This window comes from Mustela nivalis (genome assembly GCF_964662115.1).
Source record: "Mustela nivalis genome assembly, contig: HAP1_SCAFFOLD_379, whole genome shotgun sequence".
Lineage (NCBI taxonomy): Eukaryota > Metazoa > Chordata > Mammalia > Carnivora > Mustelidae > Mustela > Mustela nivalis.
In genome coordinates this window covers 696,718-723,112 of record NW_028136271.1, presented here as the reverse complement: position 1 = coordinate 723,112, position 26,395 = coordinate 696,718, and the positions used below count along the sequence as shown (strand labels likewise).

The window sequence follows — 26,395 nt, the reverse complement described above, 5'->3', positions numbered from 1 at the left end:
ATTCAACTTATTAATGCCACTTTGGTCATATGTAAGTGGTTTCTAACTTACAAATGACTTGTATTTTAACAGTTTGTAATCTTGTAAATATCCCCCCCCACCCCACGTAATCTACATGTGGTTAAGTTCCTGGGCTGATCTACAAAAACTGTGTAATCCCTAATGGAACTGAAGGATAATATAAATAAAATGTAATACTTAATAAATGTTACATTTGCATGTTCTCTCAGAAAACTCTCTGTTGTGGGAATGGGACTCCCCACCTCTAAGCCATTGGGAATAGGAACTCCACCTGGGTGAACAGTGGAGGGGCAGTTGTGGCATCACTTCTAACAGAAACTGTGCTGCACTGTCTCCCCCCCAGCCCCCCCCCCCCCCGCCTGTGTCTGGTGCCCTGACTTATGGCCTCTGTCCGTTCTGATGCCCTGTCATAAACTTGTCATAAACGACACCATCCTTCCTTGTCAGTCTCCTCTAGCTTGAGTGGCCTCGTGCATCCCTCCCCTAAGACAGTGCCTGCATCCTAGAGAGAATATAAGGAGAACATAATTTAAGGGAAGACACAGTACATGGTTAGAACAAAGAAAAATGTGGAGTAATGGAAATATCAGTGCTGAGAAGCCTAGGGGAGGGGCAAGTAGGAAAGAGTTCGTGAAACAGGTAAAAATCTTGAGTTGTGCCTTGAGGTAGCCAATACTTTCCATGGTTTATGTCTCATTTGAATTTTACAAAATCTTGTTAAAAATACATTTCCTTGGAATGGAAGGGATTTTTGTGGTCCGCTGCTGGATTCCACACCAGCCACTGTGGGGCTCTCTCCCACTGCCTCCTTGGTGTGCCTCTTCCTCCCGGGGCCTCATAGTGGTGTTGTTTCCCAAGCCTAGGCTTCCTTTGGCCTCCCACTATTCTCTCCCTGGAGGCAGATTTGCTCTACTCACACAGGCTCCCGTCCCACCTCACCCCCTGCCATCACCGTATCCCCTCCCTTTTCCATGGGCCTGTTTTTATGGCCACTTTGGTCCTGCTCAGCCACAGGCCTGAACTGCCTTTCTGGTCCCAACTCTGAAGCTGTTCTGTGAGATTCTCAGACCTCTGATGGATACGACTATATCTGTCTTCATTGAATCCCTGTGGGCTGCCACAATACTGACGTCCAGGAGGTGTTTCATAATGTTGATGGAGTGAATTAATTCACCTTCCTGTGGGATTTTTGTGTTATGCCTACTTCATTCTAGTTGTTTCTGTTAACCTTTGTTTTGGCCCTAATTCCTAATTATCTCTTTATTCATTAGCTTCTGGACATGTTTCTCTACCTCTGTGCTCTGCCTTTTTCTGGTCTTCTGTTCTTCATTCTTGATTCCTGGTATTTCCATACCCACATTTCATCATCATGCATCAGTGCTTTGACACTCTCTCGTTCTCCAAAATATGCAGAATCTAAAGACCTCATCTCAGTGAAGTTGGCCCTCCATTCCTATTTTTGCTTCTCTCCAGAAGGAAGCCTGCAGTGCACATGGCTGTGTGCCTGTCTGACCCTGCCCCTGAGTATGTCTGCACTTACATCTCCTCCCCATCCCCTCCCCACCTCGGCAGCTGTGTACACATGGCTTTTAGAGTCTGATTCGAGCCCCGTCGCATTTCCAGACTCTCCTGTACTTTGCTTCATATTATCTGTTCTCCGTTCTAAGCCCCCTCATCCCCATAACTTTCACTGTATATGTGTCATTCTTCTTCTGGCCATGCGACCCTGCCTTCGTGTCATTATGCCCCCAGATCATGAGTCCCCTCAACAGTAACTATGTCTGGTATATCATTTTTTTTTTTGTCAATATCTGCATAGTACTGGTGCACAGGTATTAAGTTCTGTGGAATTGAATGAGATGTAGGAACTTGATAATGTGACAAAACAATGTCTGTAATACGTTTTATTTTTTATTCTTTTAAAGAGTCTCAGGTCATCAATCAGTGAAGGAACTCGGGCAGTAGATGAACTAATGTGAAAACAACAGGACATAAGGAAGAAAAAGGTACCCTCCAGTAGATTTCTTATGCTGCATGCCAGTTGAAGCCCTCTCCTCTTTTCTCCACGAAATTGTCAGCACTATTCAGCTTTTTTTCAAAGCTCTCACGCATGTGCATTTTATGCATTACGTCACGTTATCTACCTGAAATAGGAAGACAGAATTTCAGAGGTATCCACACAATCTCAAGATCACCCACTTTTTCCAAAACAGGAAACCGTGATAACTGTTGTCGGTACAGCGCTTGACAGTTAACGACTGTATAAATTGTCAGCGGCCCTGTAAAAAAAATAGGCCTATATTAGAGACTAGGGGAGAAGTGGGCTTTCCAAAGCAAACTCAGGATTCTGCCGTAGGTTTGTTGTTATTTTCTGATCCTGTGTTCTTTATGTTCTGGTGTTCACTTTAATTTTTTCGATTCCCAGTAGTTAGCATGCGGTGTTGGCTTAGTTTCAGGTGTGTGAGACAGGCAACGGCTCTGTACATCTGAGGGCTCACCCCGGGAGTGTGCCCCTTAGTGCTATCTCCAGTTTCAAGTGTCCCCGATGTCATTCATGATCATAACGATGTAGGGGCACAGCGGGCATTGGGAGTCTGGGCTTCTGACTCTCGCCTGCTGCTCTGTACTATGTTTTCTATGTGTATTATTAGGATATTTGTTAAAATCTCAGTGGGGAGAAAGCCTGTTTGAGGGACCTTCTGTTTAATTCGCCTCTGGATCTCCTCACAGCTTTTGTCCAAAGAATGCTTGTCATGCGCTTCCAGACAAAACAGTAAGCTTTATGAGAGCAGGGTGTATTTCTTGCTTTATTTTCTCGTGTCCCCCTCCTCCCCCACCCCCCCGTCGGAATGAATGTCTAGCTCCCAGGGGTGTTCAGTAACTATTTATTGAATGGATGACTTTGTATTTTTTTGTTCTTTAAGGATGAGAGTTTTCATAATGTCCCTCAACCTCTTTGATAATATTTGTAGTGTAAAAGGTCTTTAATGATTTGGTGCTTGGCCATATAGGTATATGCACATGTAAACTGAGAGGGTCAGTACGATCGGAAGCCAAAGTTAAAACATGAATAAAGGGCCATAAGAAAACAAATGGAGGGGCGCCGGGTGGCTCAGTTGGTTAAACGTCCAAATCTTGATTTTGGCTCAGGTCATGATCTCAGGGTCATGAGATTGAGCCCCACATTGAGCTCTAATCTCAGCAGGATGTCTACTCGAGATTCTCTCTCTCCCTCTGCCCCTCCCCTGCACGTGCACATGCAGTCTCTCTCTCTCTCAAATAAACAATTCTTTTTAAAGAAATAGGAATGAAATGCCCATAGAAAGATTCAGGATGGGGAAAAGAAGAAATAAGAGTATAGAATATGAGAAAGCAAAGTCTAGGGTTTTTTTTTTTCTCTATAAACTTGCAATAGAATATGGAAGTATGCTTATTCTAGAACTAAGATTTGCATTCTTGAGAATTCTGTGTTTCATAGAAATATTCAAAATATAGGATGCCCTATATATTTGAAGTTAACTTTTGGTCTTATATTTTCCTGCATTTAGCATGGGAAATAAAGATGATTAAGAGTAAAGATGGTGACGTTTTTTGTTTGCTTAATTTTTGTTTTTATAGATGTGTGTGTTGAGGCTTATACAAGTTATTTGATCAGTTGAAAAGATTGAAAAAATCTTAAATTCACAAAGTTCTAAAGAAAACTCTGCACTAGAAGCAAGCAGGTAAGCATTTTTTTTTAACTAAATAGCACATGAATTAATACTTCACATCCAGTCTAATTAGGTGGGGACGGCTTAGTTAGAATTCATTTCTAAACAAGTAGAAAATCCAGGTTTGTGGCTAGAATGTAGCTCCAGGAGAGTGGAGAGCATGAAATGGTGAAATCTATAACCCGTTCCTATAAACCCTTTGGTTATAGACCACAGTTCCAACACTTCATTATGCTTGCAGTGGAAAAGTATATTTGGAACCACCTTCCCTGAGGACTAGCAAAGTCCTGTTGATCTTTAAGGCATACCTACCATTCATCTTGGTTTTTCTCCATCTCATTTTTTTTCCTAGACATGCCCAGAGTATTACCATTGATGTATTTTGCACCAGCATTATATTATTATGAAACAGTATAGGACACATCCAGTTGAAATTTACAAACAGGAAAGAAAAAGCTTATGAAATAGGAAAAAGATGATGGCTCTCTTTGTTATACTGTGATTGTCTTGTTCCCTTCCTGGTGTGAATTTTCAATCAGCCAGGGTAGATGAGTGACTCAGAAAATGAGTAGTTAGGTCCTGTCAGCACCGTGAGACACACAGTGGTGCAGTGGGAGTAGCCCGGGCTGGTTCTGCACATACCAGCTGGGCTGCCTGCGTCAAGGTCGCCTGTTGCCCTGCGTGCCCTGTGTGCTCTGTTGTGTGAGACTAACAGTCCCTCCCCCTGCAGGGGGAGTTAGGTTTCTAAATTTTAGGAATTAAGGTTTTAGATTTGGAAGGAACTTGAGAGACCATATGCTCCACATGTCTCATGATGGAGATTAAGAACGGACACATCCCAAAGGAAGCGATTCTCTGGTCCTAGGTCTCTAGATCTCTAGGACCTTCACATCAAGGCATTCAACTAAGTGGTCAGCCTCCACTGTGCTTGTGTCTCTAGCCCGTTGCACTCGTGCTTCTGCCCCGGTTCGTCCACACTTAGCAGACAGTCTGTACGCGGCCCTTCTGCAGCCCGTGTGTCTCCAGCGGCTCTGCTTTGCTGCGGCCCTTGGCAGCACCTGCAGCCCCTCCAGCCATGTCCACATTCAGCCCCTGGGGAGCTGGCCCTCCAGTGTTTTCCCATCTTTGCTGTTGCTGCTATGCTCCTCGGATAAAAACACCTCAGTGAGCTCTGTGTCTACAATCCTGTCCCTTTGCAGCACTGTCCTTGATAAACAGCCATTGTGCGCTTTCTTGCTCAGAATTACCTTGGAGGACTTTTTTCTCCAGAAGAGCAGCTCTGAGCTCTGGAGTCAGGAAAGCCAGAGCAGCGTCAGCGCACGGTAAATCCTTCATGCTCTGCTAGGCCCAGAAATGCCTAGATAAGGATAAATAGGAAATGCGCATGGGATCAGTCAGTAGAGGTTGGGATTAGGCTTCTGCATTGGTCGTGCCCAGCGCCTGCCTTCCCTCCACACCAGTTCTGATGCTCTGGGACGGGGCACACCGTGGCAGGTCTCCAGACATTTTTGGGTTTCCTTACAGTGTGTTTCCTCACTACCTGACTGCCCATCCTCAGATGTGGGATGCCTCATAGAGCCCAGCAGGGGCTTTGGGGCCTTTGTTTTGTTTTTTTATTTTTTTTTATTTCACTGTTCGGCTTCCTTTTGAATGGGGTTGACGCTTTCTAATGTGGGGGGCAAGAGGGAAGTGTATCCTGTCCACTTGATGGCAGATGCACTGTGAGTGATTTCTCACCAGCTCCCAGAGCACCGAGCTTGCTCTTTCTGCCGTTGGGTAAATGTAAACTTGGAGTCCGCTGCTCTGAGCGATTTCCCAGGTTGCTGCTAGGCGGTCAGTTTTAGCTGATTGAGGAGACAGCAGTAGTTGGTACTGGGGAGGTACTTGGGAGGGAGAATGAGGCAGGCAGAGAAGAGGGGGATTCGTGTATGAACGGTAGGACAGGGAAGAGAGAGGAGGGGGTTCGAGAATGGGAGAAGAAGGGCACGAATGGGAGAGCCCGAGGAACGTGGTGGAAACATGCAGTTGTACCCACACTGACCTAAAATAGCTCCATCCCCTTGCCTGGTCCCTGTGGCCCCAGCCAGGCTGTGTCAGTGGCTTCTATGACCTCCCCGCTCCTCACCCCTCGCACCTGGGTCCTGATGCACAGACAGTTTGTCCTGAAAATTGATGGCGTGCATTTGCAGGTGCCTGAGCGCTGTAAGGCATGGGGGGGCGGTGGGGGTGGCAGGTTTTAACTTTGGGAATTACACTTCTCTAATTGTCTCTACTAGCCCTCTCTGGACTAGACAGATTTTGGAGAGAATTGCCACAGAATTTAACCAGTTACACTTTCATGCTGTTCAGAGCAAAGACATGCCTCTTCTGGACAAAGTAAGACCAGTAAGTGTTGGTTTCGATTTTCAATTTGCTGTTTGCGAATTTCCTGGATGATTTTGCTTTGACCTAGCATTGCCCCTGATAATTGCTACTTTACAGAATTTTGAAGCTAGCTTTGAATTTTTTTTTTTTTCAGTATCTCCTGCTTGGGACCCTTCTTCCATTATGTCACACTAGATAGATTTTGTGTAAAGACACAAGCGTAGTCTCCAAACTATGCAAGTAAAATTAATTCTGAATTTCATGTAACTTGACACATCATATGATGTAGTCAGAGTTCATTTATCCAAAGCCCTTGACTGGGTTTAAATGCACGTTTGTCAGATTTACTCCATAGCTTAAGAGGGAAATAACGTTTTGTCGTTCCGTAATTGTCTAAACTTCACTTTGATGAAGCCGACTTACTTTCAAAGAAATCATACGGAGGGGACGCCTCAGTGGCTCGGTCAGTTAAGCCACTGCCTCTGGCTTAGGTCATGATCCCAGGGTCCTGGGATCGAGTCCCACCTTGGGCTCCTTGCTTGGCAGGAAGCCTGCTTCTCTTTCTGCCTATGCCTCCTTATGTGCTTGTGCTCTCTCTCGACAAATAAATAAATAAAAACCTTTAAAAAAGAAAGAAAGAAAGCAAGCAATCATGGGGAGAAGAGATTCATTGTTATTCTCTAGGAAATGTTGGGATTTTAATCTTACATATATTCTGGTAGAATTAGAGGCTCGATTTATATATATAACACATATGTATATAAATTATACACATATTTGAGCTTTTAAAAACTGTTGTGCCTGGACCTTCCTTTCTGGTCTCTCTGTTCTTGCAGCGTATAGCCCACATTACGGCCATGCTGCAGCAGTCCCTGGGAGGCCTGTTGCTAGAAGGGCTTCAGACTTCCAATGTGGACATCATACGGCACTGCCTCCGGACTTAAGCTACATTTGACAAGACACGGGATGCAGAGGCGTTAGTTGGTCAAGTACTGGTGAAACCGTACATGGATGAGGTTTGTGCCCCCATGCACCTCATTCCACAAACACAGAGCATCTAATCTGGCTTCATTTCTTGACTGGGTGCGAGAGAGCTCAGGGCTCTTCCTTGAAGATGCTCTTAGTTCCTGCTCTTCTGGATGTAAGAAAAGGTTGGTCCCGCTTGGAGCCCATCAGCATGGCAGGAATCAGGCATGCGCTCTTGTCTCTTCCAGTGATGCCATAACTCAGGGATCATCTTAATTTAGTAGGGGTGAGGGACTTGCCTAGGAAGAAGGTACGGATCAGAACATTTTCAGGTCAATTTCCATTTCCATAAGTTATACATTAATGAAGTTGCCGAAAAGCTTGACCCCACCAAGGCGCCCGTGCCCACTGGAGGAGCTGGAAGACTGCTCTGTGCACAGGGAAAGTCTGTGAGGGGAGGCGTCTTCGCAGAATTGATGTGGCTTAAGTCTTGAAGACCATGGGGGACTTTGCCAGGCTAGGAAGGTGGGAGGGAGGGAATATTCAAAGATAAAGGGCTTTGAAGGGCGAGTTAACAGGGTAGTACCTTAAGTCCGGAACTTGGTTACCCAGTGTTCTTGACCTATAAGGATACAGTTAAATACAGGGAGTCAGTTTATCCTGCCTCTGAGCGGCCGGAGTATGGGCTGCACCATGTGAGACCGCCAGCAATCAGCAGCTTCCAACTTAGAGAGCGTTGGTTTCATCTAGTTCAGGCTGACAGAAGTCATGAAGCCAGTCTCAGCGTTTGAGGGCTTTCTTCCAGTCACCTGCCAGTGCGAGTGCTCTTTCTGTCCAGTAAGTATAAAGCTACCCACCATGACTTCAGGATGAAAGGCTTCGAGTTTTAAAACGAGACAGTATCCCAGTGATAGAAGTGAAATTGAAGGATTATTTTCAGTAATCTTCTCAGCTTCATTAAGACTACTAAAAGTAAATGATCTGTCAGTTCTTTGTATGTATCCTATTATAGTTCATAGCTCTCTCTGTGGGGGTGAAAAAGATCACATTATTCTTTGTCACTAAATGAAAATATTTTAGTTGTTTAATTTATGCCCTTTTCATTGAACTGAATCTAATATGCTAAATTAGGGAAGTACTTTACGTTTCCGTGTCGTTAAGTGAACTGTGGCCAGGTTTGTATTTTAAGTTTGTATGATTGTCATTCACCTCCTGCAACTCAGCCTCACCAAAAAAAAAATAAAATACTAAAGCAAAATAAGATGTGTTTTCTTCCATCACTTTCCATCTCAGCCCTTTCCCTGTTCTGGAGACGGTAGAGGATAAGGCCAGGGTGAAGATGGTACAGAGCTGTTGTCTGCAGATACAGTATTTCGCTTTTAAGCTCAGAAGGGAAGCAGATGAGTGTGTGTGATGTTTTAGCTTCAGGCCAGTCTCTGTCCCTCAGCCTCTGTGTCCCCCAGGGTTGGAGCAGTATTCCCAAATCCCGGACCTAGATTTTCATGCCGTTGTTACTTACCTCCTGTTTAGAAAGCATACTGAGTGGGGAGGAGGAAGGACGAAGTGCATTTGTAAGGTTTACTCGATTCTTTTCTCTGTAGTGTATAGTTCATACTTCTCTTTTAGGTGCTTTAAAAACAAACAAAAACACAAACAAACAAACAAATAAATAAAAATAAAACGCTCTTCCTTCTGCTAGGTGATTGTAGAGCAGATCGTTGAGTCTCATCCGGACGGCCTGAAGATCATGTATGCTAATAAGCTCCTGGAGTTCGTTCCTCACCACTGCCGCCTTCTTCGAGAGGTCACAGGAGGAGCCATCTCAAGGTGACGTAAACTGCTGTGTATGCACCTGAGCTCAGTTTAGTGACCACCTGTCACCTCCTCATGTGCCGCTGATCCCTGGCTGTCCTGTTGGACCCGGGAACGTGGGAATGTGTGCTCTTCCCTATTTGTTACCAGTGCTGTGAGGCAGGTGTCGCTTGCCTGGGTTTACAGGGAAGGGAATGAAGAGTGGGGACGAATCTCAACTGTGACATTTGTGTGACTCCAGAGCCTCTGCTTTTCTCTTGTCTATACTTTCTCCTTAACCAGGTTCAAAATCAGAATTGGTTTCCTTCCATTATTGTGATGTCATCATTGGTCTAGAAATACCAATTCATTTTAATTCAACACGTTTTATACTGATGGCAATTAAAGTCATGTTCGGTTTTCCCTCCCTCTATTATTTCATTTCCATGGCTTTCCAGTTCTGCTTCATGAATATCCCATTACCTTCCACCATCTCCGTCATCCCAGTCCAGACCTTTGTCGCCTTTTGTTCGAGGGTAGCAGGCTCTCCCCACCTGGTCTCCCAGCTCCACCTGTCCCTCTTCATTGCAGCCCTCAGCTGTCCCACCTGCCCAGAGCTCTGCAGCCTTCCTGAGTCACTCGTGGCTTCTCATCGCCCACAGAGGAGCATCCAGTCTTCCTGCGCAACCTGTGACCCTTGGTGCTTGAGTCCTACTGGTTCTCCGCTGTAGAACTTTCTACTGTGGAACTTTACCCCATACTACTATGGTTCCTGGCCAGACAGGAGCGCTTGACCTTACCTAACACACCTGGTACAGAAGATCCCTGACTTCACCTTGGTTCAGTTTATGGTTTTTTGACTTTTTATAATAGTGCAGAAGTGATATGCATTTAGTTTGGATCTTTTCCCAGGCTGGCGATCTACAGTAGGGTCCTCTTTTTTAATGCTTGGCAGGGGCAGCGAGCACAGCCCCCAGGCAAACCACGTGATCACGAGGGTCAGCAACCAACACACTTGAACCGTCCTGTTCTGGCTTTCAGTGCACTGTTCAGTAAGTTACAAGACATACCAGACATTTTATTGTGAAATAGGCTTTGTGTTAGAGGATTTTGCCCAATTGTGCAATACTGTAAGTTTCTCAACACATTTAAGTTAGGCGGGGCTAAGCTCTGATGTTCAGTCGCTTAGGTGTTTTCCATGCATTTTCAACTAAAGAGATTTCCAGCTGAACAATGGGTTTATTAGAAGACGAGGCCGTCATAAGCTGAGGAACATCTGTCTATACTGTGCACCTCTGTGTTTTCCTTCATTGCTTTCTGTTGATCTGTCACTCCACATGAAGCTCCAGTCAAATACAACTTCTTTTTTTTTTAGGTTATTTATTTATTTACTTATTAGAGAAAGCATAAGCAGAGGGGGAGGCAAAGAGTGAAGCAGGCTCCCCACTGAGCAGGGAGCCCAATGTGGGACTCGATCCCAGGACCCTGAGATCATGAACTGAGCCACCCAAGCGCCCCCAGGCTATGGTTATTTCAAGAAAAAGTCCTATTTGTAAATTCTTCATCTAGTGAAGATGAATTAAAATCAGAAAGTCAACTCTGCCACCTTTAAAAACCCAGGAACAAAAAAAAATTCCACGACCAGGTATAACCCTATCCACAATAAATCACTTTCAATCCAGTCCTGAAAACTAATACAGAGTAGGAAGAAAGCATTACAGAAAAATTTTGTTTCCATTAATCAAGCTGGAAAATAACCGGCCTTACACGAATGCCCTTAAGGAAGACAGTTCTTATAGTTTTATGTTGATGGAAAGTAACATTACATTCGAAATGCATGTTAAAACCATGACTGTAGACTAACTACCACTTTCAGTCATCAGAAGATGAAAAATGGTCAAGAGTCACCCAAACTGAATCCTGGTTCCTCCTGGAAAATGTGTTCCTAAATATTTTCCCCTTGAACTACTGTGCTCTTTCTGTATCTTACACAGCAAACACTGCGATGCACAAACACATCCAGAAGGCCTTTGAGGACTGACAGCCTGCTGGAACAATGAGGAATTCACCCGGGTTTCTGCCTTTCTGCCGGGCCCAGAAAGTTTTGTGTAACCCAGGTGACGTGTCATGAGAATACAAGTGTGCCTCACACCGTACGTATCACCTTCTCAGGGTAGACACCAAAATCCATGTTCGTATATGAAAATCCGAGATGTGTACAGAAATCAAGAGTGATTCTGTCATCTTGAAAGAAAAACACACTGTTGCGTTGCCACATGCCTCGTTTCTCCTCAAGTGACTGCAGGAAGTAGGGATTGCAGTCAGAAGTCTCAGAAAGAAAAATTAGAGTAAGGGCAACACCTGAAGTTTATTCCTGAAAATAGTTGGAGAACGACTGTGACCAATAAACCAGGGCTTAGTTCATGAGAGTATGTCAATGAGTTTATACCATCCCATGTCCTGGTCAAACCCTCATGTCTCGGAGATGGAGGGACATCTTCATCTTCCAGAGCTACTATTAGGGAAAAAGGTGGAGACAATACTGACTGAGTCCCTCCTTCAGCAGGAGAGCCAAAAACACCTTGCCCCTCCATAATCCCAAATGAAAATAAACATCTCGGGGCGCCTGGGTGGGTTAAGCTTCTGCCTTTGGCTGGGATCGAGCCCCACGTCGGGCTCTTTGCTCAGCGGGGAGCCCACTTCCCTCCTGCTCTCTGCCTGCCTCTCTGCCTACTTGTGATCTCTGTCTGTCAAATAAATAAAATAAATAAAATCTTTAAAAAGGAAAGAAAAGAAACATCTCATTTTACTAGTGTGCAGCAGTGACTATGCAGGAGAAATTATTATTATATTATTATTAGATAATATTATTATTATTATTATTATTATTGTACTATATTGTTAACCTTTTGAATTCGGACACCTAAAATTTTTAATAAAATATGAAGGCCCTCAAAAACATTAACACTGCTGAAAGGGGAGGCGAAGGCCAGGTTCTTAGGAGGCCCTGCACCAAAGTCATCGTCCCATTTCCTCACTGTGATGACGAAGCATGAGTACATTGGCAAATTTGAAATTATTGATGACCACAGTGCTGGGAAAACTGCTGTGAACCTCACGGGCAAGTTAAACAAGTGTGGCATGACCAGCCCTTGACTTGTATAACTGAAAGATCTAGAAAAGTGGCAGAATATTTCCATCCCCTCAGTTTGGTTTCACTGCATGGAAAAATTATTCTTCATAAAATCCTGGGATTCCTTTTTCCTAGAAATATAATATACATGGCACGTGAAATGCCTCAATGGGGGAAAAAAAAAGGAAAATAAATTACAGTCAACTAATGTTTGACAAGGGTGCCAAACAATTCAATGGGGGTAAGAACAGTATTTTACTCCCAAGCAGCCACATGCAAATAATGAAACAGGAGTCCTGCCTCACTCCATACAGAGAAAATAACCCAAAATGCATCAAAGACATAAATGTAAGCATTAAAATGATAAAGTTCGGGATGCCTGGGTAGCTCAGTTGGTTGGACGGCTGCCTTCTGCTCAGGTCATGATCCCGGAGTTCCCGGATCGAGTCCTGCATCAGGCTCCAAGCTCCACAGGGAGTCTGCTTCTCCCTCTGACCTTCTCCTCGCTCATGCGCTCTCTCATTGTCTCTTTCTCAAATAAATAAAATCTTTTAAAAAATAAAAATAAAGTAAAATGATAAAGTTTTCAGAAGAAAACACAAAGGTAAATGTTAGTGGTCTTGAATCTAACAACGGCTCCTCAGCCAAACACCAAAGTCAAGCAACTTAAAAAAAATAATAAACAAATAAATGGGACTCAACCAAAATATCCCAGTTTTGTGCTTCCAAGGACCCCATTGACAAAGTCAAAAGACAAGCCACTAAATGGGAGAAAATATTTGCAGGTCATATATAAGGAACATGCCTTCAGACTGTGTGAAGAATTCTTACAACTCAAATAAAAAGACAACCAAGTTAAGAAAGGAGCAAAGAGGGGTGCCTGGGTGGCTCAGCGGGTTAAGCTGCTGCCTTCGGCTCAGGTCATGCACTCGGAGTCCTGGGATCGAGCCCCGTATCAGACTCTCTGCTCAGCAGGGAGCCTGCTTCTTTCTCTCTGCCTGCCTCTCTGCCTGCTTGTGATCTCTCTCAATAAATATCTCTCAAATAAATAAATAAAATCTTTTTTAAAAAATGAGCAAAGAACTTGAATATACATTTCTCCAATATTCAAATGTATACATTAATATATAAATGTGTATATAAATATATTTTACATTATCATATATTTATATAAACATATTTATGTAAATATATTTACATTCTTAAATATGTATTTAAATATAAATAAAATATGAAATATATATTATTAAAGATACATATAAGGTATATATAAAATATATGGGACAATAAGCACGTGAAAATATGCTCAACATCACTAATCATTCGGGAAATTCAAATCAAAACCATGGTGAGATACCACCTCCCACCCTCGTGGATGGCTACTATCAAAAAACCCAAAAGCAGGTGTTGGAAGGATGTGAAGAGCTGGAACCTGTAAATTGCTGGTGGGCTTGGAAAATGGCGCAGCCACATTAGAAATGGTTTAGTAGCTCCTCAAAATGCAGAACACAGAGTTGCCATATGACACACCAATATCACTCCTGTGTATAGAGCCAAGAAAAAAAACTATGCCCACACAAAAACTTGTGCATGAAGGTTTAGGGTTTATTCGTAATAGCCAAAAGGTGAGAACAACCCAGATGTTCATCAACTGATGAAGAGATAACTAAAATGTGATCCATCCAGCCAGTGGAATATTATTCAGCCTTGAAAAGGAATAGAATTTTGATATGTGCCACGACACAGAGGAGCCTTGAAAACATTCTGCTGATTGAGAGAAGTCAGTTACAGAAGACCACATATTGCATAATTTGATTTATATGGAATTTCCAGAATAGCTAAATCTACAGAGACTGAAAGTAGATTAGCGGTTGCCTAAGACTGGTGGTGATGGCTAAAGTTTTCTTTTGAGGATGATGAAAATGTGTAGGTAGTTTAGTATAGTATAGTTAAATATAGTGAAAGCCATTAAATTGTCCACATTAGATGGTGAGTGGTATGGCCTGTGAATTATATCTCAATTAAGCTGTCATCGAAAAATGCAAAGAACTTCTATATTTATCAAGTAGAAAAAGAATGAACTTGATTAAAAACATCAAAAATGGGGAAAATAAAAACAAAATAAGATGGAAGGAATAAAATCATGACTGTTTATCATTAATTTAAATGTGTACAGACTGACTTTTTCTATTAAAGCACCTATCAGGGGGTTACAGATCCACGCTGTTCAAGAAACATACTTAAAATGCAAAAGGGATTGAGAATGTATCAGGTGAGGAGATAACATGCAAAAGAGAAAGCCGGAATGGCAAAATTCATCGCAGACAAGTTGGGTCTAAAGCTATAGGTACTAAGATGAAGAGGGACATTTTTAAAGGTACAGTTTGGAAAGAAGATGTAAAAGGTATAGCAGGTATACATCTAACAACATAATACCTAAAGACTCTAAAAATGCAATAACAAGGTAAAATTTTATCTTTTCAAATGGGAGTATCTACTAGAAGGAGGGAAAAACAAGGACACACAGAAAATAGACATCCTGGGGCGCCTGGGTGGCTCAGTGGGTTAAAGCCTCTGCCTTCGGCTCAGGTCATGATCCCAGGGTCCTAGGATCGAGCCCCACATCAGGCTCTCTGCTCCGCGGGGAGCCTGCTTCCTCCTCTCTCTCACTCTCTGCCTGCCTCTCTGCCTACTTGTGATCTCTGTCTGTCAAATAAATAAATAAAATCTTTAAAAAAAAAAAAGAAAATAGACATCCTTATTTCCCTCGGAAAACATTTCTTTCTTACACATAAAGAAAGCCATATTTGTAAAGATTAATTGCATACTAGGCAACAAAGGAAACCTTTACAAGCCTTCCAAATTAAAGATTTAAAGAACAGTTCTTTGATCACAATCCAGTATAATCAGAATTAGATAACCTGGTAACAAAAAATTGAAACTACACACAAGTTAAGAAATACAGTCTTGGGGCGCCTGGGTGGCTCAGTGGGTTAAGCCGCTGCCTTCGGCTCAGGTCATGATCTCAGGGTCCTGGGATCGAGTCCCGCATCGGGCTCTCTGCTCAGCAGGGGCCTGCTTCCTTCCCTTCCCCTCTCTCTGCCTGCCTCTCTACCTACTGTGATCTCTCTCTGTCAAATAAATAAATAAAATCTTTAAAAAAAAAAAAGAAATACAGTCTTCAGTCAAAGAAGAAATCATAAGACAACTGAAGAAAATCTTGAAATCAATGAAAAGGAGACTATTTCATACCAAAACTTACAGAAGACAAGAGAAGTTATACTCTAAGGAGACTTTAGTGTCAAATATCTTCAATTTCAAACATTTTCTTGAATAAAAGAAACTACTCAGTTAAACCCATCAGAAAAGGGCAGCTCAATCAAAAGAAAGGAAGTAGTTATAATAAAGATAAATTTTTAAACTAATAAAAAATATGAGGGGCAAATAAACTCAAAGTTGTTTTTATGAAAGACTAATGAAATAATAATAAAAAAAACTTCACATGCCCTATTAAGGATAAGAGAGGGGGAAGATGGGGTGTGGAAGGAGGTGGGGAGAGAGGGAAGGGGGATGGGGAAAGGGGGGTTTCAGGGAGGAGGGGACAGAGAGAGAGAGAGAGTTGCAAAACAGATAAGGGTTGGGAACAGAGATATAAAAGCAAATGCATAATATAAAAGAATCACTAAACTGCAAGGCACTTTATACTAATCAATTTGATAACCTAGAAGAAACGATGATTTCCTAGGAAAACAAAATCATCCAAATGATTCAAGAATGGAAAATTCAGGGGCGCCTGGGTGGCTCAGTGGGATAAGCCGCTGCCTTCGGCTCAGGTCATGATCTCAGGGTCCTGGGATCGAGTCCCGCATCGGGCTCTCTGCTCAGCAGGGAGCCTGCTTCCTCCTCTCTCTCTCTGCCTGCCTCTCTGCCTACTTGTAATCTCTCTCTGTCAAATAAATAAATAAATCTTTAAAAAAAAAAAAGAATGGAAAATTCAGAAGATGAGTTCCAAGATCAGACAGGTTTGCAGCTGGATAACTGTCATTCTACTGTTAAATGGCAACAGGCAATTAAACAATAATAAGTCAATTCACTTGATGAAGCTGAGTACAATTTTAATACCCAAACCTGAGAGGGAGGAACGGGGAAGCTATTAACAAATCCGGCTTAGGACAGATTAGTTAACAGAAACTGAACTAATGTTAGCAAATAACAGAAGTCAGGCATCTATCAAAGGACTATATCCTGAGACCAACTTGGATTCATTCCAGGAAAATAAAGGGAGCTCAAGACCAGAAAATCAATAAGATTTACCTCATCACTAAATTAACTGTGAAAAAACTCTTAAGACCATAGCAATAAATGCATTTGATAAAAAAATAAAGGCACCTGATAAAAGGTGAGCAGCCATTCTTTATAAAAATGAAGGTAAAAACAGAAGGACGTTATGCAGGAGGGATTATTAACTGGGAAGCACTAGATCAAGAGGTAGATAAAATAAGCCCATATTTGTTAAACAGTGACAGAGCCCCATGCGTGCGTGGATAGAGGCGAATGAGCTCATGGATGAGCACCAGGCTGTCAACAGGTATTATAGGGACAAAGGCAGCGGTGAGGAGAGGAGAGTCTTAACAACAGGGAAGAAGGTAAAAGGAGGATTGCAGTTAAAAATTGTGCATGATACAAACACATGCAAATAAGACCGGATATTTTCCCGTATATAGTTTTTTAAAACCCTGCACACATTACTGGAACTACAAACTCTTGCTTTCAGCTCCGCAGCCCTCACGTGCTTTTCCAGTACCAGGATGCAGGGGTAGATCCTCCGTTGGTGAAATCCTATGTCATTGTACTCCTAAAGGGACAGGTGAAACAGTGCAGGGGCTGCAGGTCGGAAATCAGGCATCCCTGCGCCCACCTCAGCTCCCTGCTCGCCCAGCCCCCACTCTGAAGCAGCGGGCACTTGGAGCTGTTAAGAAGCAGGGATCTGAGCAGTTCTCTGGTTTCCCCTGGAGCCATCTGCATCCATCATATTTCCCACAGCTCTCCCCGAGTGTTGGTGCTGGCTCCCCCCGAGTGTTCCCTTAGCTCCTAGCACACCCTTCTTATGAGAGCACCTAGTACTCCCCGTCACAGTGCTCTGTCTGTCACATGCATCCATTGATCGACTTTGTGCTGGTTGAGGGCTGGAGCCCCCTCCTGTTAACTTCTCAAGTCCGTTTCTAATGCAGCAGCACCTGGCACTTAAGCACCCTGTCAGTACCTGCCAAATGAATGAAATGTACTCAAAACATAGTATGAAGTCTGCATTTTGAAACTCCTTTTTGGAGCCGTTTGCTATCATTTTCCCAGGCAATTTAAAAAATTTCCAGCCTTGCTGCCAATAACCTGAAGGGGTAAAGGAATGCCGGCGTGCCCCATGGGACATGTCACTCTGGATGGTCCTTCGGCAGCAGGGACTTTGATAGCGCTCTTCCAAACCCAGCAGGATGGTGGAATGGGTACGTGGCTGAGTGCCTCCCGGGTCTGACCTGTGTGACGCCACCGGGTGCCTGCAGCTGCCCTCTGGAAGGTGTTGCTTTTGCGGCAGAGCCAGAGGGCACCAAGCGTGTGTCTGTCTCCAAAGTCCTGGGCATCACATCACAATGCCTTCCTGAGAAGCAGAATCAAGGACAGTTGCTGATCTTCATTCCTTCCCACCAAAGGTAGCTCATACACCATCTTTGGAAGTTGGAGCCAGGGGGTGCCTGGGTGGCTCAGTCGGTTAAGTGTCTGCCTTCAGCTCAGGTCATGATCCTAGGGTCCTGGGATTGAGTCCCACACATTTGCCTCCCTGCTCAGCGGGGAGCCTGCTTCTCCTTCTCCCTCTGCCATTCCCCCCACTTGTGCTTTCTGGCTCTCTGTGTGTCAAATAAGTGAATAAAATCTTTTTAAAAAGTTTGGGCCATACTCTTTAGCCATTCTACTTTCCCTGGGGTAATTTGCCACCTCCCTGAATTTACCTGCATCTTTCCCAAAATCTACTTATCTTCCAGCCTTCTTGACCATAATGAGTCTATACATTTTCAATAGACAGTGTGAACTTACATTAGACCATCTCTAATCTCCAATTAGGTTCTGTTCCGGGATCCCACTGGAATTCTACGCGCCTGTCCCCTAAGATCCCATAAATTGTGGTCCAGTTTCCCAGCCAGCCAAGGAAAGCACATGGGAAATCTTGCTGAAGTATGAGTAAGAGCCAACGAAAGGGAACATATTTATCTGCCTCGAATGCTGGGACCTGAGGAAAGCAAGGTTCATTACAGACAAATCAGGAAGGAGGTGCAGATTGCTTTTTATGTCACTCTGGAGTGGAGGTCTGCCATTGATCATTAAGGCCATTTCCTGCAATGCACTCACCAAAGTGATACTAACTTCGGAGTGGACAAAACTTAGGAAATGGCCAAGGGGAGCTCTGCTTACACTTTACACTCTCAGAATTTATTTGTATTAATTTCTTTATAGGGCAGTATAGAGACATGAGACCACATTGAAAAAGCAAAGCTTGTCATCCTGTGGCCTTGGGTCAAGAATAGAGATAGTGCTGCTCATGTCAGTTTCAATCTCCAGTGGCCAAGGGTTTGATCTGATGCTCTTTCAAGTTTTCCCCATAGCCTTTCTCAAGCTCAATGGCCAATAATCCCACAGGAGGAGATTTTAGGGCCCTCTCAAACTTCTGTTTTGCTATCTCTCCCCAGCCTGCTTCCTCTGCAAAAGTCACCACTTTGCCTGTGCATCTACCACCTCTTAGAGCTTTTGGAATCAGCCACGAATTGCAGTGCTGATTCCTTCCATGACCACATATTGTTTACAGGAAAACTCTTCTTCGTTATGCCTTGCCAGTCAGAGTGACGGTTTCATCCACAACCTGGACCAGGTTCGGGAATGTTCTACACATAAATGTGAGCAAATGTCTTCTGTATTGAGAGACATGTACATTCTGTAAATGGACTCTATTGAAAAACTAATACATAGGGTACACTTATGTCCTGACCCAGCTGGAAGGAGGCACTTTACTTCCATCTTTCAGAAAATTGGTGTAACACATTGATTTTCATAACAAAGAAAGCAGTTTTGTGTCCTCTACCAAAAGACTGTCATAGTAAGCAATAAATTGCCTCTTTGGAGTGAACAAATTAATAAGATATTTTCTAAATTTCAAAATAACAAAGACAGAACAATGTCTGTAATGCTAAGTGCATCCCCTTAGTTGCAGGACATTGTGTCATGGACCACCTGAGCAATGACACATGTCGGCTGGTAGTCTGATTTACCTGGCAACCTGTTAAAAGAAAGTCTTGCACATGAAAAGCTTTCAATAAGACACTGACAAGATGGCCAGGAAGCCAGCCTTAGCTGGCTTTTTCAGGTGTCCAGACATCTAGTCAACCTACCTCACCAACTCATCACCATGCTTACTGGAGTAAACCCAATCTCTTCCTTCCCCCCCTGGAGATGGGAGAAGAGCCACTCACACGTTTGTATGGAATTCTCATTCCCCCTCGCTCTTTCCCCACATGGCGCTGTCCGCGAAATAAATAAACAAATCTATATGTCACCCGGAAGTTCCTGGGTCAAATTACACAACTCGGACAATTTTGGGTCACTACAGCCTTTTGTTTTTCTCTCCACCTTAAGCCTTCTGGGTGACCAACAGCTATCTAAAACTCATGTTGCTGCCATATGCTGTTGTTCTGCTTCATCTTCCCAGTAAAGTTCAGTATTTTTCCCTAAAGTTTGGTTTATCAGTATCTCCAGCGTCTATCTCCAGCTAGGGTCATGATCCCAGGTCCTGGGATCAAGTCCCACTCTGGACTTCCTGCTCTGCGGGAAGCCTGCTTCTGCCTCTGCCTCCCATCTCTTATGAATAAAAAAAGAAAATCTTTTAAAAAATTAAAAAAAAACCATTTCTATCTTCCTACTTTTAAAGATTAATTCTAGGAATTATTGCTATAATTCCAAGTGTCCTATCTCTTTCTTAAAAAGTCTTCTCCAGGGCACCTGGGTGTCTCAGTTGATTAAATGTCTGACTCAAAATTTTGGCTCAAGTCATGATCTCAGGGTCATGGGATTGAGCCCTAGTGAGGCCTCTGTGCTCAATGGGGAGTCTGCTTCTCTCCTTTTCCCTTTGCCCCACCCCCCTACTCACATGTGCACACACGTGCTGTCTCTCTCTCTCTCTCAATAAATAAATAAACAAATCTTTAAAAAGTCTTCTCCAAAGGGAGTTTGAGAAATAGTCCAGTAAGGGGCTGGAAGAAAATATTATAAGTTTTATTCATATTTCATGTCATCCACTTAACTGTTTAACTTTTGCATGTCATTTATAATGTGCATAATAATTTAGAGTAGTAGAGTCTATAATTTATCAAAAATTTGCTTAAATTGGTGGTATGTACGCAAATATTTTTGTATGTATGTATGTATGTATGTATGTATTTACGTATTTATTTTTGTGAAAGAGAGGTGCACAGTAATAAAAGGAGATCACTGCTCCAGGGACCCAGATATTTCCCCAAGTCCTGTTTCCTTCCATTCCCTCTGGGCTTCATTAGAACCCCTTAACACCAATCTTGTCCCTAAAACACGCCCTCTGCAGCACCAAGTTCGAATGCTTAACTCGGGCCATCACTGCAGGCTGTACCGGGATGACCTTAGGGAAAATGGTGGTGGGTCTCACGGGTTAGCTGTGTCACCTCCATGAACAGTCCTTTGTTCTGAACAGCTAGTGCAGCCCACGTTTGCAATCACAGGCTCTGGCACCAGAGTAGGCGTAGATCCCAGCTGGCCCCTCAGTAGCAATATGGCTTTGGGAAAGTTGTGTCATTTCTGGCCCAGACTTAAGGCTCATCCATAACGTGGAGGAGAAGACAGTGTGACCCTCAGTGGGCTGTTGAAAGGATCACGAGATGGTTCGACTCAGATGCTCCGAGGTACCCAGCACACAGTAGGCCCACAGTAGAACAAAAAGTTGTTCTATTGATCTTATAGTTACTATTACTCATACTAACAAAACTGATCATTTGAGATGATTTTCAAGCGAAGTGTCTTTGCCTGGATTTCTAAGATTAACCTACTTCAAAATGAATTCTGCTCTACTGTGAAAAACAAGCTAACCAGCAAGTTTCTTCTGCATCTTTTCTGAACTTTTTAGGATCCTCTCTAGAGAAAGGTTCTAAAGGAAGGAAAAGTGCAGAAATACTCTTGCTTCAAAGGATGTGTAGGAAATGATTAATTTTGCCAAAAAACAGTGCCTTGAACATAAAAGATGTTTGACGAAGCTCACTGTAGACAGTGTATCCCTCCAGGATTCATAAGTTGAAAACTCAATGTCCAAAGGGACATAACTAGGAGATGGGGTCCTTGGGAGATGTTTAGGTCATGAGGGTGGAGTCCTCATGGGCGAGATTAGTGTCTCCATAAGAGAGACCCCACAGAGATCCCTCGCCTCCTGCACCTTGGAGGTTATAGGGAGAAGATGGTCATCTGTGACACAGGAAGTGGGCACTTGAACAGACACGGAATCTTCCAGGGTCTTGATCGTAGACTTCCCAGCTTCCAGAACTGAGAGAAATAAGTATGTCTTTAAAGCACCTAGTTTATGGTGCTCTTGTTACATCAGCCCAAACTAAGATAAAGCTTGTCTCTTATACTGAAAAATAACACAAATATTAACAACAATTAAAAAAAGGAACAATGTGGCCAATGACATGTAATGAACATCATCTCTCCTCTACAGAGCCAAGAGCTTAATTAGTTTCAGGCAACTCAGTAGAGTATGATTAAACCAAAGAGCAGCAAGATGTCTAAATGCTCAAGTCCTCTGCCTCCTACTTTTCTGTCAAAACAAAAGAAAATCCCTAGGCTGGTTTTGGTTGCCACCAAGCACAAAACAGCCAAATTCCAAATTAGAAAGCTCTGGGGTTTAATTGTGGATGTATGGAATTACATAGAAGCTCTCTTCGATCATTCCAAAGGATGTTTCCCTCAAAGGTTACAAATACATCTCAGCCTACCAACCATCTCAGGCCTACCACAAAAATTATATATATATATATATATATATATATATATATATATATATATATATATATACACTTTTAGCATTTTAAAATGTGTCTAAATTTCAGTTTCGGATCCAGTTTTGACTATTGTTATGGGCTTAGTTGGATGCCCCCAGATTCCTACGTTGACGTCCTAACACCCAGCATCTCAGAATGTGGCAGTATTCAGAGACAGGATTTTTAAAGAGGTGATAAAGGGAAAACGAGCTCACTGGGGGTGGGCACCAAGCCAACAGGACTGGTGTGCTTACAGGAAGAAGAGATTAGGACACAGACAGTACAGACTGAAGGACAATCGTTTGAAGACAGAGTGGAGAACACAGCTATCTGCAAGCCAAGGAGAGACGTTTGAAGAATCGAACCCTACTGCCACCTTGATCTTGGACTTCCAGCGCCCAGAACCATGAGAAAATAAATTGTATGTTGCCTAAGCCACCCGGCTGTTGATATTTTGTTTACGACAGCCCATGACTCAGAAATTTGAGGACCTCCCCCCCAGACTTTATCCTGAAGTTCTGTTTCAGCTTCAGGGGCTTGTGTAATACTACTGTATCAAGGAGGGAGGCTCCTGCCATTCCCTGCACTGGGTCATTGAGACACTGCACAGCTGTCCCCAGGGCTGGCTACATAATTTACAAGCCCCATGCAAAATGAAGATATAGGGCCCTTTGGGCAAAAACAGGGAGGAAGTGTTTGTTAAAGGTACTAAAATAGAAAGCTCATTTCCTCCATGGTCTGTCTTCTGAAGGGGCATGGCTGCTGTTTTCTATTTGCATTTAATGTCATTCCAAGCAAATAAAAATTTTAAAATGTGATTATGGGCATGATTCTTGCCATTCATCTTCGCAGGGTGCAATGTCAGTGTTAAATAATTCACGCAGGGATTCCACAGCTGGGGCACACCCACGTGCCCTCTTCTTATAAGAACCGTGGAAATCCTGAACAAGACCAGCTCTGCCATCTTTACCTCACCTGGGGACTCACACATGTTCCACCGACCCTGCCTCCCTCGGCTTCCTGATGAGTAAGGAACTTGACAGGATCAGGAGCCGGGGGCTGCCTTTCTTTCCCTTCCCTCCTAAGTCACCACTTCCAAGGCTTGGCTAACACAGGGAGTTGACATGAGTGAGAAAGGACAAGACAGGGTTCTGGGCTGCTCACAAGAGGCCACCTCCTGCTGGTGCTCAGAGCAAGCTCTGGTCTGTAGGGAAGGCGAGGTCCGGTTGACTCGGTCATAGACGTCACATGGTGGGCGAGTCTCATTGACCACCACTCACGAGGTGTCCATGCTGTGCTCACCGGGTAGGGCGAGTAGTACATGCAAATGAGGAGGCAAGGAATGGTGGATACCCACAGTGGGCTGTCCCCTCTGCTATGTACGTGCTCCACTGTCCCACCTGTTATGCCCCAATAATGGGTCCATGATTAAAAGAGCGAGACTGATACAAAGCGAAGGTCAACAAAGCTTTATTTCGCACCAAGCATCAAGAATCAAACTGACCAGCCAGGGCCACTTTTCTTACAGAGAAGTCAACCCCTCTCTCCTTTACGGACTAGCTTTTAAGGACATAGGCCATGTGGTTGGGCCTGGTCATGCACAGGTGGCCAATGAAATTGTAACACACAGAGAAAGCTGCACAGTGATGCTAGGTGACCACTTACCTTTTAGTAGATATTTGACCTAGCCTATCACCTTGGTTAGGATTGGCGCCCAAAAGACTCACAAGGGGCGGGACACATACTCCTTGGTAGCTAGGGAGACAGTATGCAACCCTCCACTGATCAGATGTCTTACCTGGCCTGACCCACCCTTGTATTTGGGCTTTGTTACCTGAGGTTGATTTCCCGGACTTGTTTTTAAGTAAGTCCCCTGGGAGAAGGGGAGCAGGGACGGCTTAAGGGTTAAACAACAAGGTTATTGTGTAACCTCAATGGAAGCCTCTGGCTAAAATATAAAAATATAAAATAGGTCCTTACACCACCCACTTCGCTCAAAAAACACAAAGTAAAAAATAAAACTGAGTAATTCCTAGACAGTGAGAGAGAAGCACACTGACTTCACCTTAGAACCCTTCTGAGGGTGGTGCTTGGCGGTTAGGGGGGTGTGAGTGGGTTGGGGGTGGATAATGGGACCTCTGAGGGTGTAGCCAAAGGGCAGGGCCCTTTGGGAAGGGGCTTTCTGGGGGAGGGGCCCTTCTGGGAGCAAAGCCCTGGGTGGGGGCATTCCCTCTGGGGGCAGGGCTGGGAGCAACCCCAGAAACCTGGCCCACAGAGAAGCTGGTCCTGTCTCTCCCTCTGCCCCCTTTCCCCAGGGACCCCTAGGCTTTGGAGACTAAAGTCAAAATTAAAGCCATATGTCTAAATGGGTCATACTGTGGTTGGGTAGTGTTTTTAACATATTAATTGACTGGTTTTTCTCAGTATTTGTCAAACCTTTCCCAACTCAAGGCTTTCTCTTAAGCAGCAGCGCAAGGCTGGCCCTTCAGTTGGGTCAAGCTGTTTGGTGATTCTCTGTAAAAACCCACCCTCTTGCGCTGCTCAGGAGGGCAGTGTTGTATCCTAGGATAAACATAAATGTATATCAAATGTGTTTACAAATTATATTTATATGTATACATTCAATTCTATGTTTACATATATATGTATAAAATAAAAATAAAAATATTGTTTAAAAGGCTGTTTTCCGGGGTGCCTGGGTGGCTCGGTGGGTTAAAGCCTCTGCCTTCGGCTCAGGTCATGATCCCAGGGTCCTGGGATGGAGCCCCGCATCGGGCTCCCTGCTCAGCGGGGAGCCTGCTTCTCCCTCTCTCTCTGCCTGCTTCTCTGGCTACTTGTGATCTCTGTCTGTCAAATTAATAAATAAAATTTTTTTTAAAATGCTGTTTTGCAGGGAACCTGGGTGGCTCAGTCCTTAAAGCGTCTTTTTTCCACTCAGATCATGATCTTAGGGTCTTGGGATGGAGGCCCACATTGGGCTCCCTGCTCAGCAGGAAGCCTTCTTCTCCCTCTCCCACTCCGCCTGCTTGTATTCCTGCTCTGTCTCTCTGTCAAATAAATAATTTCTAAAAAAGAAATACTTTATTAAAAAAATATATGTAAAATGCTATTTTGCCCTCTATCCTGGTAAGATTGAACACATTCCTAACAAGAGATCTTTCTTGACTCCGTGATAAAAATTTAATATTGTCTTAATGAATCCTCACAACATCCGCCTCCCCAACCCTTCTCAGATGTTACAATTAAGGTTCAGTGAAGTCCAAACACTGGGCCTGAGGTAATATACCCAGTATGTGGCCTCTTGGCATAGTCTAGCAGCCCAAATTGGGGGCGAGGGTGTTTGAGTGTCGTTGGCCAGGATGAAAAAGCTGAAAGATGAAAAGAAGGGTAGCCTTGCTTTTTGGCCCAAAAAAAGAGGATTTAGAAAGAAAGAGACCTGTCGTCCAAAGGAGGAGGCTCCCCACTGATCCTGGCTGGGCAGGAGTCAGAGCAGAAGGGAAACTCCCATCACCAAAGAGAATGGGCTTCTCCTTCCTACAAAAGCATAGGATCCCTCTCACCTGATATGTTTCTGTCCCATAGTCATCCCCCTGTGCCTGCCCCATAATAGCATTCACAGGAAATGGCTGAGAGATACATTCAACTTGCAGAATTATAGCAAATAAAGTAATCTTTGACCCATCCTGGGAGCTTCTGATTACTGGGAGGGGCCAAGCCATCATAGGGCAAGTGCACTCATTTCAAGAACCAGTAAAATGACTCCAAGAGTATCATAAGGGCTAGTGATCATGACTGGTCCAGAAATATTTCTGGGAGTGCCTTTTAACATCCCTCCCATCATTTCTTCTCATCTCCAAGGGAATGGTACTTAGGTATTCTGAAAGAAATATGCATGACTAGTAAACTGTGTGTGACCCCTGCCGCCTAATTCATCCCTCACCAGCAATTAACACTAATGGTTTGAAGGATGGCTACTCCCCTGGCAGGGCAAGAGCTGAAGCAGAACGTATGGGGTGAGGCGGCTCTTCCCCCTGGATATAAATAATTAAACCCAGTAGCCACCCTTCCTGCCTGGCCACTGTCATTTAGGTATGGCTGATTATCCCTAAATGGGAATGAGATGGGGGCGGGGGTGGGGGAGGGAAGCAGGTGATGGTCAAAAAAACTACAGTAGCTGCCACTGAGGGTCCAACCTGGCATTAGACTGAGCTCAAGTCCTGATTCCATCATATCGAGCTGTATGAACTTGGAAAACTGAGTTCAACTCTCGAAGCATCTGCTTTGCCCCCCCTTGGAGTGAGAATAGTCAG

At 43.8% G+C, this 26,395-nt stretch overlaps 1 protein-coding gene across 18 annotated transcripts in view; it reads left to right on the top strand.

Moving 5' to 3' along the window:
- LOC309857099 (conserved oligomeric Golgi complex subunit 2-like) overlaps positions 1 to 26,395 on the top strand; it is a 141,251-nt gene that overhangs the window by 21,491 nt on the left and 93,365 nt on the right. For 3 of the 18 annotated variants that reach the window (XM_082749973.1, XM_082749974.1, XM_082749975.1), the window contains 3 exons: positions 8,761 to 8,888; positions 18,839 to 18,926; positions 22,342 to 22,903. The exons of 2 other annotated variants lie outside the window; for them this stretch is intronic. In XM_082749973.1, coding sequence (XP_082606099.1) covers positions 8,761 to 8,888; positions 18,839 to 18,926; positions 22,342 to 22,440 — 315 coding nt within the window. In that variant the 3' untranslated portion in view covers positions 22,441 to 22,903. Of the gene's footprint in view, positions 1 to 478; positions 499 to 1,946; positions 2,028 to 3,639; positions 3,744 to 6,007; positions 6,117 to 6,931; positions 7,112 to 8,760; positions 9,277 to 9,443; positions 9,572 to 18,838; positions 18,927 to 20,862; positions 21,126 to 22,341; positions 22,904 to 26,395 lie in introns of those variants that run through there. 13 more of the 18 variants (XR_014307475.1, XR_014307476.1, XM_082749977.1 and 10 more) reach the window with 11 other exon arrangements.